This window comes from Paroedura picta, chromosome 6, assembly GCF_049243985.1.
Source record: "Paroedura picta isolate Pp20150507F chromosome 6, Ppicta_v3.0, whole genome shotgun sequence".
NCBI lineage: Eukaryota > Metazoa > Chordata > Lepidosauria > Squamata > Gekkonidae > Paroedura > Paroedura picta.
Genome location: NC_135374.1, coordinates 9,625,783 through 9,640,594, shown reverse-complemented (window position 1 = coordinate 9,640,594; position 14,812 = coordinate 9,625,783). Strand labels below are relative to the sequence as shown.

General features: G+C 49.4%; 1 protein-coding gene across 1 annotated transcript in view; it reads left to right on the top strand.

Annotated features, from left to right (window-relative positions):
* The first annotated feature begins 8,810 nt into the window (after positions 1–8,810).
* The window catches only part of ME3 (malic enzyme 3), a 103,621-nt gene continuing 97,619 nt past the window's right edge, over positions 8,811–14,812 (top strand). The window contains exons 1-2 of the mRNA XM_077341404.1: positions 8,811–9,066; positions 10,170–10,395. Of these exons, the coding sequence (XP_077197519.1) occupies positions 10,201–10,395 (195 nt within the window). The 5' untranslated portion in view covers positions 8,811–9,066; positions 10,170–10,200. The remainder of the gene's footprint in view (positions 9,067–10,169; positions 10,396–14,812) is intronic.

Sequence of the window (14,812 nt, the reverse complement as noted above, 5' to 3'; positions counted from 1 at the left end):
CCAGCCCCTGCTGATCTCTGAACTCTCAGGTCTTAATAGGAACATTCGCATTCCTGATTCTGACCGAAGCGAATTGTGCCGGAGGTGACTGGTGGCTATGAATAGTAGGCCTGCCTTCCGAATTTGGAGACCAAAGGCTCTTTGGAGCGGAAATCGGCAGGAGCCCCGCCTCATTGTCTCCCTGCGTCGGAACCAAAGCTTTTCCCAGCCGCAAAGAATAAAGACGCTTCCTGTGCTGGGACCAAAACTTTTTCTCAGCTGGCCATAAAAATAGTGAGTTATTTAGAAAATGCTTGTAGGGTGCCTGTCCCGTTGTCCCTCTAGGGCCTCTGGTTGGCCCGCTCTGCAAACAGGATGATGGTTTAGGCAGACTACAGGCCAGTTCTATGGCTACTCCTAGAAGATCGTCGTCATAAATCACGGAGTTGGAAGGAACCAGACAGCCTAACTAGCCCCACCCCCTGCTCAATGCAGGATCAGCCTCAAGCACCCAGGAGAAGGATCTGTCCAGCCTCTGCTTGAAGACCGCCAGTGAGGGGGAGCTCCCCACCTCCTGAGGCAGCCCATTCCACGGCTGAACTAGACTCATAGAATCCGAGAGTGGGAAGGGTCCATAAAGGCCATCTAGTCCCACCCTCTGCTCAATGCAGGATCGGCCTCAAGACCATGACTTGCTTAAAGACCATGACTGCAGGTCCTCTCCCCTGCTGCCCACAGGAACCTTTCCCTGCCCTCCTCCAAGTGACCAACTTTCAAATGCTTCAAGGCAGCCATCCTGTTCCCTCTCAGCCTCCTCTTCTTTCTTTATTTGATTTCTTTCTTTATTTGATTCAGGCTGAACATCCACATGTCCCCCAACCTTTCCACGCAGGGCTTTGTCCAAAGATCCTCCTTGCTCCTCCTTTGCACCCTCTCCATTTTGCCCACATCCCTTTTGCTCTTATGTTCTGTCTTCTTATCTCGAGTCTTGAAGTACGTCCTGGTTGTATTATTATAAGGGAACAGGGAATGCGTGGTCTTGTCCCCCAAATATCCTTAATTCTCTTTATTTTACTCTTCAACTGAACAGATTGTTTTTTAAAATGACAAAAAAAAGCAACCAACCCTAGTGATAAATTGGGTCTCTGAGTCTGGCCAGACCTTCTTATCTAATTGTTATAAATGTTTTACGCCTGCATGATGGATTGATGGGCAACTGCTAGAAAAAAACCAACTTTGTCTAAGCAGCAAAGTCCAGCATGGATGAGGGAGTTCAGTGACAGACAAGCCAAAAAAACTTGGAAGGAGGGAGCGGTTACATGAGGTCTATTCCTAGCTTGGCGGTTCGTTGACTGAGTGCCCTTGGTCAAGATACTTCATCACCGTCCCACTGGAGGGAACATTTTCTAAACCACGAGGATGCTGGTAATCAAATGGGGAAGCCTTCCAGTTCCTTCAGGCAAAGGGATGCTCTAAGCCAGTTGTCCCCAACCTTTTTATCACCGGGGACCACTCAACGCCTTTTACTGGGGCCCGGTGGGGGGGGGGTAGTTTACTCCTCTACTCTCAACCACTGCCCTAATGCTCTCTGGTCGCTATGGTAATGTTTAAACGTCCCTTAAAAATAAGATACAGACACGCCACAACAATGAAGTGTGTTGTAAAGGGCTGGGGGGGATGAAGTAAAGGGCCGGGGAGGGGGGGGAGAAGGCATCCTTCGGGGCCCACCTCTAATTAGTCGAAGGACCACATGTGGTCCGCTGCCCACAGGTTGGGGATCGCTACTCTGAGCAATATATAAGCTTTGGAGAAAAGAGACCTGGAGATTTGTGACTACAATTCTCTGTTTTGTTATACACATAAAAGTTGAGCAGGTATTTCAGTGAGCATTACAACCAAAGGTATGTTCAGGTGGGTAGCCGTGTGGTTCCGAAGAAGCACAACAAAAATAAGAGTCCAGTAGCGCCTTGGAGGCCAACAAAGATTTATTCAAGGCGTGAACTTTCGAGTCTTCCTCAGGTTAAATGAACCACCATCACAACTGTGGAGATATAAGGCACAAGCAAATGAGTAAACTGTGTCATAATATCCCAATTCAGCCATATGATTCTATTTATTATTTATTTATTTATTTAGATTTCTATACCACCCATTTCTTTGCAGCTCTGGTCGGTTTTCATTGAACATTATATAACCACTAGAAATAGAGCCTGCTGTAATTTGCAGACAGCTAGCGCTAGCAGGGCGTAGGAGTTTTGGGGTGCAGCGGGGATCGATCTGAGGCCGGGCGGTGGGCGGTCCGTGAAGAGGCCGCGAGTGGGCGGCCTGGGCCGTGTCCTACCAGTTTGTTGGATGTCAGGCGAAGCGCCTCCCGATTCGTCAGTCCGGCGGCAAGGGTCCAATCGCGAGCTTAGTTACCAGTTGATGGATGGCATTTCTGAGGATTGCTGGTGTGACAAAGCAACACTCTAGGATTTAGGATAACTCTATGGTAAACCATTGAGTTTTGCCCAGATCCTAGAATGCCAGCAATGTCATGTCACTTCACAGTACCTGCCAGAAGTGATCTGCTGCTAGCGCAATGCCTTTTTAAATTTTCTCCCTCCCACCAGCCCATAACCCTACACTTTCTCTAGGGGAACGCATTCTCTAGGGGAACGCATATCATTTCCCAACAGCATTGAACCACAGTCTAGAAAAGCATTATAATTCTGAGGGGGAAATCCAGGCCCCGCCGAGAGATTGACCACCCTAAGAACACAGGAGATTATTTCCCTTAATAAGAGAATAGGATCTCTGTTCGGTCCTTTATTTGGATCAAATGCATTTAAAGACAAAGCATTTTTGAAGGATGCAGAGCTCTTACATACAAACAGCACACCATGAAGAAACTAATGAATTATAAATGGCTGTTTGCAACCTTAGACTTAGGGGTGCCAAATGACAAGGGGGGGGAGGGGGAAGCCAAGTCTGATAATAAATTCACAGCAGGCCAGGCCAGGGCAGTAGAAATTGGCAGGTGAACTGTGGCATACCACTGAGACAAGCATTATTACTTGCAGATATCTGAAAATCTAGTCGCTATTAAAAGCTGAGGAACAGGGATAATTCAAAAAACTCAAAACCCTAGAGGTGGTGGGAGGGGGGCACTTCAGCATTTAGGGGCTATTATGGGAGCTATTAGGGAGAGTTCAGACCCCTGGACTTCAGATCCTGTGCAAATCCCAATGGAATGAGAAGGAACTGTGCAAGAGCAAAGTTGCATGTGGCTGAAATCTTGCACATCTTTCTTGTGCCAGGAAGCTACTCGGTAGATTGTTTGGCATGATAATTATGGAACAGGAGATGTTTAGATTGTCTGTCTCAAGCCTTTAAAAAGCCATAGAATCATAGGGCCATTCCGCACCAGGATCTATGTTGCAAATTGGTTTCAGAACGAAAAAAACACCATTTTAAATAGTAGAATTTGTCGTTATGCATACCTGCCTTTGTAGTGGAATCCGGTTGCGTTTCTATCGTTTCCCACATGTTTCCGGTCTCGGCAAAAATCGCTATCCAGGAAGAGATATTTGCCGAGCTTTGTCCCGCCCCTGGCCGTCAATCAAACGAACAGCCAATGGGCGGTCGTTATCATGCTCCCGAAAAGCCCCTTTTCCTTTAAGGCAGGTTTAAAAAAAAAAAACATGTTGCAACGAATCTGCAACGGAGAGACCCATCTAGCTAGCAGCTGCCATTTCATTGTTGCCACGCTCCCACCAAGTGAAAAACAAATCCACCCTGCACCCCCCCCCCGCATGGGCGCGATTTTCAGCCGAAAATAAAGGGAAAAATAAAGGGAAAATAAACCAGCAAATGGGGCTGTGTGGTGCTTGGTGACTTAAGACAGCTCTGGGGAGGGACTGCAGCCAGGAAAGCCTTGCTGGATGAATGAAGGCTCGCTGGTTCATTGCTCTCCGCTCGCCCTGAGAAAAAAAATGGCGATCGCTTTGCCAGAAGATCAGAGGAGAGAACCAGGGGAAGGGACTTTGCTGAAACCGCAACAATGGCACAGAACTTTTCCGCTAGTGTTGCAGATTGGTTGCAAGAGTGTAGCGCTTTCCGGAGGGTGAATCCAGTTTTTGGGATTTCCCTGAAAGTGCTACAATGAAGCACTTTTTGCGGATCGGTTTCAGGAGTGAGGCAGATTGTCTACGACGTTGTGCATAACCGCATGTTTGTAGCGATTACAATTTGCTCCTGCTACAAAGAATCTGTGCGGAATGGCCCATAGAGTTGGAAGGGTACTCCAGGGTCATCCAGTCCAATTCTCTGCACAATGCAGGAACTCATAGGGTTCATAGCAATAGGGTTGTGAGTGTCTTGCATAGTACAGGGGTTGGACTAGATGACCCATGAAGTCCCTTCCAACTCGATGATTCTATGATTCTCACACCTGCCTACCCACAGTGACCTGAATTTCATGCCCAAATGATCCTTCCCCACCACCAAAAAACTGGCTATGGGAGTTCCTTGTCATCACCATGGCTAGTAGCCACCGATGGGCTTATCTCCCCCCAAATCTATCTAAAGCCCTTTTAAAGCCACCTATGGTCATGGCCATTGCGATGCCAGCTGGTAGGACATTCCACAATAGTTCCTCCTATTGTACATCCAGAATCAACCTGATAAGATGCCCCCAAGTTCTAATACTGGTGCGTAATTTCATAAATCTCTGTCACGTCCTTTTTTTCTCCCTTTAACTGAGAAGTCTCCGATTCTTTAGCTTTCCCCCACAGATAAGATGCTTCCATGTCTGGAGCTACCCAGACATGAGAGCCAGTTTGGTGTAGTGGTTAGGAGTGCGGACTTCTAATCTGGCATGCTGGGTTCGATTCTGCGCTTCCCCCACGTGCAGCCAGCTGGGTGACCTTGGGCTCCCCATGGCACTGATAAAGCTGTTCTGACCGAGCAGTGATATCAGCGCTCTCTCAGCCTCACCCACCCCACAGGGTGTATGTTGTGGGGAGAGGAAAGGGAAGGCGACTGTAAGCTGCTTTGAGCCTCCTTCGGGTAGGGAAAAGCAGCATATAAAAACCAACTCTTTTTCTTCTTCTTTTTCTTCTTCTTCTTCTTCTTCTTCTACCCATCAGAAAGCATTTTAAGCATGCTTCTCCCAGCCCCGTCCCTCTGATATCACATTCATGTGCACACTGGCACAGGATTAAGCCCCAGGGCCCGACTGGCTCCCCGCCACCCTAGTTTTCTTTCCTCGCCGGGTCCATTAGCCAGAACAGTGACAACTTCTGACAACCCGCAAAGCAAACTGGTCCAATTAAAACTAATTAGCAGGCTCAGCCGACTGTAAGGGCTTATCTGGCAGCCAAGTGTACAACGGCTGAGCCCTGTCAGGGCTTCCCTCTGAGGGGACGAATACCGGGTGTATGGCAGTCATTCTGAGGAAATGTAACAAGTGCCCCAGTCTAAACGGAAGGGTCTTGAATATGATGGGATCCTCTTTCCCCCAAGGGTCATTTTACCCCATTCCTTCGGCCTTCAGGAAATCAGTCCCCAAATTTCAATTCTGACAAACTTTTGGTTGTTAGGGGTCCCTGAGTGGCTGCCCGGCATGGCCTCATGGCACCCCTTGACACCATTTTGGGTTTTTAGGAAGTGGGTGTTGCCTTTGGAGATTGGATAGGCTGTGTCGATTGTTTTTAACGGGTGTTTGGGCAGCAGGTTCCACCACAGTGCTAGAATCTTCACTGTGTGGCTGAAGTAAGCTACGGCGGCCATTTTGTTCTGACCCCACCATTGCATGATGGAGTTCACCATGATGTGTCAGAATTCCAACTGTGGTTAGAAAGGTTTGGGGGACCCTGAGTTAGGGGGAGATGTTTTAGTGCAGGTAGTCTCAGCCCCCCCCCCCCGGGGGGCTGTGGCACATTTGAAGGGGGCCACAGACTGAAAAATGTGAGGAGAGCCCAAAAGGTTTATAGGGGAGCTTGGGCACTGAACCAATGAAATTCCAGTTTGGTCACGTATGATGTCATTGATTGCTAGAAAGGTCGACCTTTGTCAAAGGGATGAGAAGGAAATCACGTCATCCATTCCTTTGTATGTGCTGGAATTAATGCATGAATGCACATACTTTTCTTGGTCACATGTTCTAGAACTCTGTCTTGTGTATATATAAGACAAGGTACGTTGAGTATAGTTATCTCACCCTTAGTTTAGGCCTTGTTTAGCCTAGCTCATTGTGCAAGAGGCCAGCCTACTGCAGGGGGCCCTAGAATCATAGAACCATAGAGTTTGAAGGGACCTCCTTGGTCATCTAGTCCAACCCCCTGCGCTATGCAGGACACTCACAACCCTATTGCTCATCCATTGCAACTTCCCACCCACCTGAACCTTCACAGAATCAGCCTCTCCATCAGATGGCTCTCCAGCCTCTGTTTAAAAATCTCCAAAGATGAGGAACCCATCACCTCCCGAGGAAGCATGTTCCACTGAGAAACCACTCTCACTGTCAGGAACTTCTTCCGGATGTTTAGATGGAGTTTCTTTTGCATTAATTTCATCTCATTGGATCTGGTCCATCCCTCCAGGGCAAGAGAGAACAATTCTGTTCCATCCTCCATATGGCACCCTTTTAAAGATGGTTATCAGATCCCCTCTCAGTCATCTCCTCTCCAGGCCAAACAGTCCAAGCTCCCCCAACCTGAGAAGAGCTCCTAAAAAGGCCATGGCTGAAAGAAGGTTCCCAACACCTTTCCCTTCTTCTCCCCACAATAGACACCCTGTGAGGGAGGTGAGGCTGAGAGAGCTCTGAGAGAACTGAGACTGTCCCAAGCTGGCTGCCTGTGGAACAATAGTGGGAAATCAAACCCGGTTCTCCAGAGTGGAGGCCACCTTTCTTAACCAAGCTGGCTCTCTCACCAAGAGATAGGCACACTGGTAGCAGAGTATCTACATATGGATTTTTTCCTGCCCTCTGCCTCTCCCCCCCCCCTTTGCCATCCGCACATGCACCAGACTGTGAAAGGTGGACACGGACCCTGGAAGTGATTTGGGCCCCTTATTGTGACCCCAGCATGGTACAACGAAGAACTGAACCCAACTCCCCCCCCCCCAGAAAATCCCAACATATATACCTCAGCAAACAATGGATCTTCCAACCAGTGTGTGCTATTGGTCAGTTTCTGTTTAAACTGACCAGATTCACCATCCCAGATCTAGCCGCCCATTGGTCAATTTCACTGTAAGCTACAAACCTCTCTCCAACCCCAAGCTCAGTCCTCAGCAGGTCTGCAGACACAGCTCTGTGTCTCCCCAAATAAATTATATTGGCCTCAACCAGGGCCAGGGCTTTCTCGGTCCTGGCCTGGCCTGCTGGAACACTCTGCCCAATGAAATCAGGGCCGGTGGGAACTTAAGCAATTCTGCAGGTCCTGTAAAACAGAGTTGTTCCGCCAGACCTACAGAGTTGTTCCGCCAGACCTACAGAGTTGTTCCGCCAGACCTACAGAGTTGTTCCGCCAGACCTAAAGAGTTGTTCCGCCGGGTTCATATTCTATATTATTCTCCCTCTTTTTTTCTTGTTGAGATGGCTTGTTGACGCTTTCAGGCAAATTAAGTTCTGCATTTTAAAATTCCTTTTAAAACCTAAGATTTATTTTTTTGAAAAATAATGTTATGAATTTAAATGTAAATTTTTAATGATGTTATCTGCCCCAAGCCTTCGGGGAAGGGTGAAATATAAATGTAATTATAAACAAATACACAAATAAATAAACTCTGGGGGGCAGAGGGTGGGGAGGGTGGAGCTGGGGAAGAGGACAGAAGCCTGCAGAATCCCCCATATGAAGCAGCTGCTTTCTCCAGGGGGAATTGATCTCTGATGTCTGTATGTCTAATAGCAACATGGGGCCCCCCATCTGCGGGCAGATAGATCTATGATTTGTGGCTGCACGGAAGTGAAACACATTTACCAGATGCAAGGTCACCCAGCAGGCCTCAAGCCTCTCAAAGCGGCTGTTGATCGACTCCCCTTCCTCTCCCCATAGCAGACATGCTGAGAGGCCGAGAGAGCTCTGAAAGAACTGGGCCTGTCCCAAGGTCATTCAGCAGGCCTCAAGCCTCTGAAAGCAGCTCTCGATCGCCTTCCCTTCCTCTCGTCACACAGACACCCTGTGAGGCAGAAAGAGCCCTGCGAGAACTGGGACTGGCCCAAGGTCACCCAGAAGGCCTCAAGTATCTCAAAGTGGCTGGCAATCACCTCCCCCTACCTCTCCCCACAGCAGACACCCTGTGAGGCAGAGAGAGCCCAGAGAGACCTGGGACTGGCCCACGGTCACCCAGCAGGCCTAAAGCCTCTCAAAGCAGCCCTCAATCGCCTCCCCTTCCTCTCCCCACAACAGACACCTGTAAAGTCGAGAGAGCCCTGAGAGAACAGGGCCAGGCCCAAGGTCACCCAGCTGACCGCACAGCGGACAAGCAGGGACATCAACCCCAGTTCTCCATCTTCGAGCCCGCCGCTCTTCCTCCCACCCACCGGGTCTTTCCCAGCACTTTTCCCTTCCGCACCAAACGCGACCCGCATCCACTCCAAACTCCGCCTAGGGGGCGGCAGGCCACCCCCAAGGGCAGCTCTCCTGTAGGGCAGCTCCCATTCGGGACACAGCCCTGCCCGCCAAAGCCTCCCCACCGATCTTTTTTGGGGGGTGGGAGAGAGCAGGGGCAGTCAACCTGTGGTCCTCCAGATGTTCACGGACTACAATTCCCATGAGCCCCTGCCAGCAACGCTGGCAGGGGCTCATGGGAATTGTAGTCCATGAACATCTGGAGGAGCACAGGTTGACTGCCCCTGGGAGAGAGGGCCGGAGGATGCCGCCTGCCCCTCTCTCCATCCATGGGGCGCCGCCGGTCCCTCCTGCTGCCGCGGCGGAGCAGGTGCGGGCGGCGCCGGAGGGCCAGTCGGCGGCTGCAGCGAGGCGGTGACTTGATCCGCTTCCTGGGGTTTGCTTTCGCTTTGCCGGGGTCGCGCACAGCGGAGGCAGCCGGAGCCGGAGCCGGAGGAGGAGAAACGCGCGACCCTCCCGCTCCGCCCAGGTAAGTAAGCCGGCCTTTGTTCGCCTCTGGAGGGCAGGAGGGGCGGGATGCCAGCCTCCAGGGGGGGCCGGGGGATCCCCCCCCCCCACCGGGCCTTTGCAGCGGCCCCCCAAAGCACAGAGACCAGCGACCCTGGAGAAAAATGGATGCTTTGGAGGACGGAGGTCCTGGGCTCCATCCCCAAATTTCTGGGAGATTTGCATCTCAGAACCCTGATCGGCTGCTAGTGGCCAGGGGGGGACAACCCTAGGGGGCTTGGAGGGGTGGGCGGGCAGTGGGGGGCGGGGAGGAGTCTTACTGATGGCGTCTCCTGGGGCTGGATCTGCAGGGTTTAGGATTTCCTCTTTTGCAAGAGGAAACGGGAGTCAAGTGGCACATTATTTATTTACTTGTGTTTACATATAGAGGCCGTCCCTGTCGGACTGGTCATCTTGGGGCGGTTGGCATCATGGATTCATATAATGCAGTAAAAAACACAGTTGAAATCAGCACAACGATTCCAATTAAAACCTTTTTGAGCCAGATCTAAGGAGCTATGCCAGCCGGTTGGGATAAATATAGAATTAATGTTCTTTCTAGTCGGAAAAGAAGGAAGGGATCGAGCGGTGAACGAGGGACAGGTAATTGAGTCCTGGGTAAAACTTCCCATGAGAACAGCTCACTTTGGTCAGATTGGTAAAAAATGGAATAAAGGCTGGAGTTTTATTCAAGGTGTAAGCACACTTAGCGAGATGGACTTTTGTACCCTGCTTTTTACTACCTGCCTTAAGATTGCCTTCCTTTCCTCTCCCTTGTGAGGAAAGGCACCTTGTGAGATAGGTGAGGCAACAGGCACCTTGTGAGATAGGTGAGGCCGAGAGAGCTCTGAGAGAACTGTGGATAGCTCAAGGTCACCCAGCTGGCTGCATGCGGAGGAGTGGGGAGTCAAACCCGGTTCTCCATCCCTAACCACTTGGCCAAGCTGGCTCTCTTCTTCAAAAATAGAAATTACTTTATTTATTTAATTATTTGTCTGTTTGCTTGCTTGTTTACCTCCTTACTAGCCTGGGCCATCCAGGTGAGGGTGCTGCTCGGTTACTCACCTAGAATCCTCTCTTTTGCAGGTGAAAGCCTTCCACCTGGCCTCTGGAGAAGATGATGCTCGTTCCCCTTTCTAGCAGAAGCTTTGGCCCCCTTCTTCGGGCGGTGGGGACAACGTGCCAGCTTCGGCTTCCCGGTTTCCCCCAGGAGAGGGGCTGCCACTCCAGAGGGTCCTCCCGCCCCCCTACAAAAGCTACCACAATAAAGAAAAGGGGCTATGACATCACCCGGAACCCCCACCTGAACAAGGTAAGACAGACGCAGCTCTCTCTGACTTGAAGGTTTCCTGTGGATCTCGACCCGGTCTTTGGGGCAGTGGTAGGCGTCCCCTTGGAAGCTGCAAACTTTCTCAAAGGGCGTCCCAGGAGATTGAGGGGGTGGAATAAAACCAGCTGTGCTTGTCGATAAATACACTGCAAATACTCTTGGTCATAGTTCAGGTGGGTTGCCCTGTTGCGCTGAAGCTGAGCAGAAGGGAACAGACGAGGTTTCAAAATCAAACAAAAGAATCCAGCTTAACTCACAACCCTACCGCTCATCCGCTATCACCTGCCACCCCCTTGCACCTTCACAGAATCAGCCTCTCCATCAGATGGCTCTCCAGCCTCTGTTTAAAATCTCCAAAAATGGAGAACCCACCTCCTCCCGAGGAAGCCTGTTCCACTGAGGAACCGCTCTAACTGGCAGGAACTTCTTCCGGATGTTGAGACGGAATTTCTTTTGAATTAATTTCATCCCGTTGGTTCTAGTCCATCAACTAAAATGAGATGTCGGCATGAATGGTACGTTTTTGAGGAGTGGCACACCTGGATATCAGGTGTGCCAGGTTTATCCCCCATTATTAAATTTAAAAGACATATAAGATTTGAGAAATTCTGTGAGACACCGTTTGACTGGACATGCTAAAGAAGTTGATACTGATTAGATACACTTGAATATCGATGGGAGTAGCTGCAGTGAGAGCAGTTCATTGGAGATATAATAGGCTTGACGAAGGAGTGTTTACCGAAAACAAGTCATTCGTGCCGGTATTTCATTTTGGCTGATGTTTTGTAAACAGTCATGCTGGATGCTGGATTATTGAGCCTCTTGTGGCGCAGAGTGGTAAGGCAGCAGACATGCAGTCTGAAAGCTCTGCCCATGAGGCTGGGAGTTCGATCCCAGCAGCCGGCTCAAGGTTGCCTCAGCTTTCCATCCTTCCGAGGTCGGTAAAATAAGTACCCAGCTTGCTGCTGGGGGGTAAACGGTAATGACTGGGGAAGGCACTGGCAAACCACCCTGCATTGAGTCTGCCATGAAAACGCTAGAGGGCGTCACCCCAAGGGTCAGACATGACTCAGTGCTTGCACAGGGGATACCTTTACCTTTAATGCTGGATTCTTTAGTTTGATCTTGACAGTTCTCTTTGCTCAGTTTCTCTTTGACTGAGTGGTCTTTTGGATTGTATGATCTGAAGCAGTAGAACAAAGTTTGAATCCGGGGGCACCTTTAAGACCAACCAAGTTTTATTCAAGGTAGAAGCTTTCATGTGTGTGTACGCTTCTTCAGATACTTTGTCAGGTGTATGCACATGAAACCTTCTACCTTGAATACAACTTGGTTGGTCTTAAAGATGGTACTGAAACTTTGTTCTAGGTTGCAATATTAGGCTGGTGTTCCAGAAGAACTGGCTGGCCACTGTATGAGACAGGATGCTGGACTAGATGGACCACTGGTCTGACCCAGCAGGGCTCTTCTGAGGCTCTTCTCAGGGGAAGATCTTGGCCCCCATGCCCTGTTCTTGGCCCTGCAGAGGAACTGTCTGATGCAGCAGGGCTCTCCTGAGATTCTTATTAAGGTTTTGGCCTTTGTGACCTTTTGTTGGTTCTCTAGAGGAGATGGGATGCTGGGCTAGATGGACCACTGGTCTGATCCAGCAGAGGTCTTCTGATGTTCTTATGAAGATCTCGGCCTCTGAGCTCTGTTGTTGGCCATCCAGAGGAACTGGTTCGCCACCATGCGAGACGGGATGCTGAACTAGGTGAATTATTGGTCTGAGTCAGCAGGGCTCTTCTGATATTCTTAATTGCTGTTTGTACAGCTATGCCAACTTTAAGTAGCCAATAACTCCCTTCCCAAAAGAACTACTTCACATGGTCTACAGCTGTGTTCTTGGATGGTGCCCCTGTAGATTGTAGGGGGATGTCACAGTTCCCCTTTGGGTAAAAATTCCCTGTGCTTACACATCATGTTGAACATACCTACAATGGAGAGAACTCGTCCAGAGCCCTGCCTCTTAACATCCCTCCTTCTTTCAATGGAGAAAAATTTGAGCTTGAGATTCCCCCCGCACTGTACCGTAAAGTGGAACAACCCAGCCATTTAAACGGTTGTACCACCTCACCTTCTTCAGATCCAGTTCTGACAACAAGGAGAACGAGATGGTGGAATGGGATGCACCACTTCAATTTGCAGGGAGGATGATCATGTTTTGGAAGGAGTCCCTACATGGAAAACCCCCTTGCCAGTAGAAAGCTACCAGAGCAAGGAGAAAGTATCTGTCCTTTTCCTCGTTTGCTGCCCTAGCTTCCATCATTTGGAGAGTTCTTCATTGAGGGACACTCTCCAAAGAGTCGTCTTCCCCCTGCGGTTTGTAGTGGTGTGCTCCATTCTACCACCTCAGCCTCCTCCATCTCTGAAGAACTCCTTGACTGTAATTTCTTCCCCCGTTAAACTTCTCTTGGCTGTGAAGTGGGTGTGGGAAGAACCGTTCATGTGCTTGGGAGCGCAGTTTCCCCTATCTTTTGGAGAAGTGCCATTTGCAAGCACTGCAAATGTACAGTTCAAGAGTTGGCATTTTATTTTTTCTAAAGGATGTGGGAGCATAACAGCAGAATAATGCTTTGTCAGCTGCTTCATATAGGTCTCTGCAACTTTCCTTGTGCGCTGCAGCAGGAACATGCAAGAGAGAGCATGCTGTAATACAGAGAGTGGCATCCCACGCATGGTGTCTCCATTCTAATGCCCCTGAAATCTATGCTTACAGCTTGAAATTACGCTTAATCGGATGGCTTTGTTTTCCAGTTTGGTGTAGTGGTTAGGAGTGCGGTGAGCCGGGTTCAATTCTGCACTCCCCCACATGCAGCCAGCTGGGTGACCTTGGGATGGCCACAGCACTGAGAAAGCTGTTCTGACCGAGCAGGAATATCAGGGCTCTCTCAGCTTTGAGACTCTTTCGGGTAGAGAAAAGCGGCATATAAGAACCAACTCTTCTTCTTCTTCTTTAGTAATATCAGGGCTCTCTCAGCCTCACCTCCCTCACAGGGTGTCTGTTGTGGGGAGAGGAAAGGGAAAGCGACTGTAAGCCGCTTTGAGACAACTTCAGGTAGAGAAAAGCGGCATATAAGAACCAATTCTTCTTCTTCTTCTTCTTCTTCTTCTTCTTCTTCTTCTTCTTCTTCAGCCGTGAGGGCAATCAGAGACACAGAACGTGGTCAGATCTCAAACGTCATCATTTTGGGGTGGGAAACAGTGGAGGAAGCCAGTGAGACTTTTGTGCTTCCACTTTAGGTTACTGCGGATTCTCTCCCAGGGAGTGCAGGGGAATTGTGTTTTTTAGAGACTGTGGAAACGCTCTGAGATCCAGGAGGGCACTGATCTTTTCAGGCAGAGCGCTGCACCGGGTTCATTCAGCCAAGCAGGAAACTTTTGCAGCTGGGCTAAAGGCAGACTGATAAAGGATCTATGTCCCTGTGTACACTGGCTATACTTTGATCTGGGAGGGCAAGGATTAAAAAGTTGATCTAAGGAATCCCAAGAGGCAGAGGCCTTATGCAAACATGCTAGGTGGCCCGTTAGCCTTAATCGCTGACTGTTTTGAGTGGCAGCACCTTGTTCTCCTTCCCCATTTGCTGACACTTTGCTGCTATGACAGGGACCGTTTATGCACTGGAGGGTTCATGCCAGGCTGCAGGCTGGAGTTTTAGTCGTGGCAGGTTGCCCCACCTCTTCCTGCACCCACACAGGGGAATATTTGGCCCAGTGCACCTCATCCACCCCCGAATTGTACTCCTGCAGCAGAGCTGGGGCAGTAAAGTTCCCAGTGCATAAACGGTCATGTGTCTCTTCATTTCTCAAGGAGGTTAGCTTGAGGGCAGACCCTGAGTAAATGCAGTATGTCCCAAACCAAGTACAGTGGATCCACAGGTAACCATTTTCTCCAGGGGAACTAATCTCTCTTGTCTAGGGTGATTTTTGGGAGATCTCCGGGTCCCACCGGGACATTAGGAACCCTCAGTCACCCAGAGGAGCCATGAAAATTCTGTGCCAGCCCTAGATATTTCCTTAGTTTAAAGAAAGATTCAAAGGATTTGTTTGTTAGTTTGTTTGTTTGCATTTGTATACTGCCCTCCCTTTTGGCTCAGAACGGTTTGCAGAGAACGTTAGATGGGTAACAGAGTACAGGTAAGCTTGGTAATTGTCAACAATTTTAACATTAATTTTAGGGACGATTTTAACAGGGTCAACAAATTTGGTGTCAGCAACATGTTTCAGGTACACAGGGACAATTTTAACATTAATTTTAGGGACGATTTTAACAGGGTCAACAAATTTGGTGTCAGCAACATGTTTCAGGTAATTGCAAGTGTACCCTCTGCAAAGACATTTTAGAATGACCTGCCTCCAG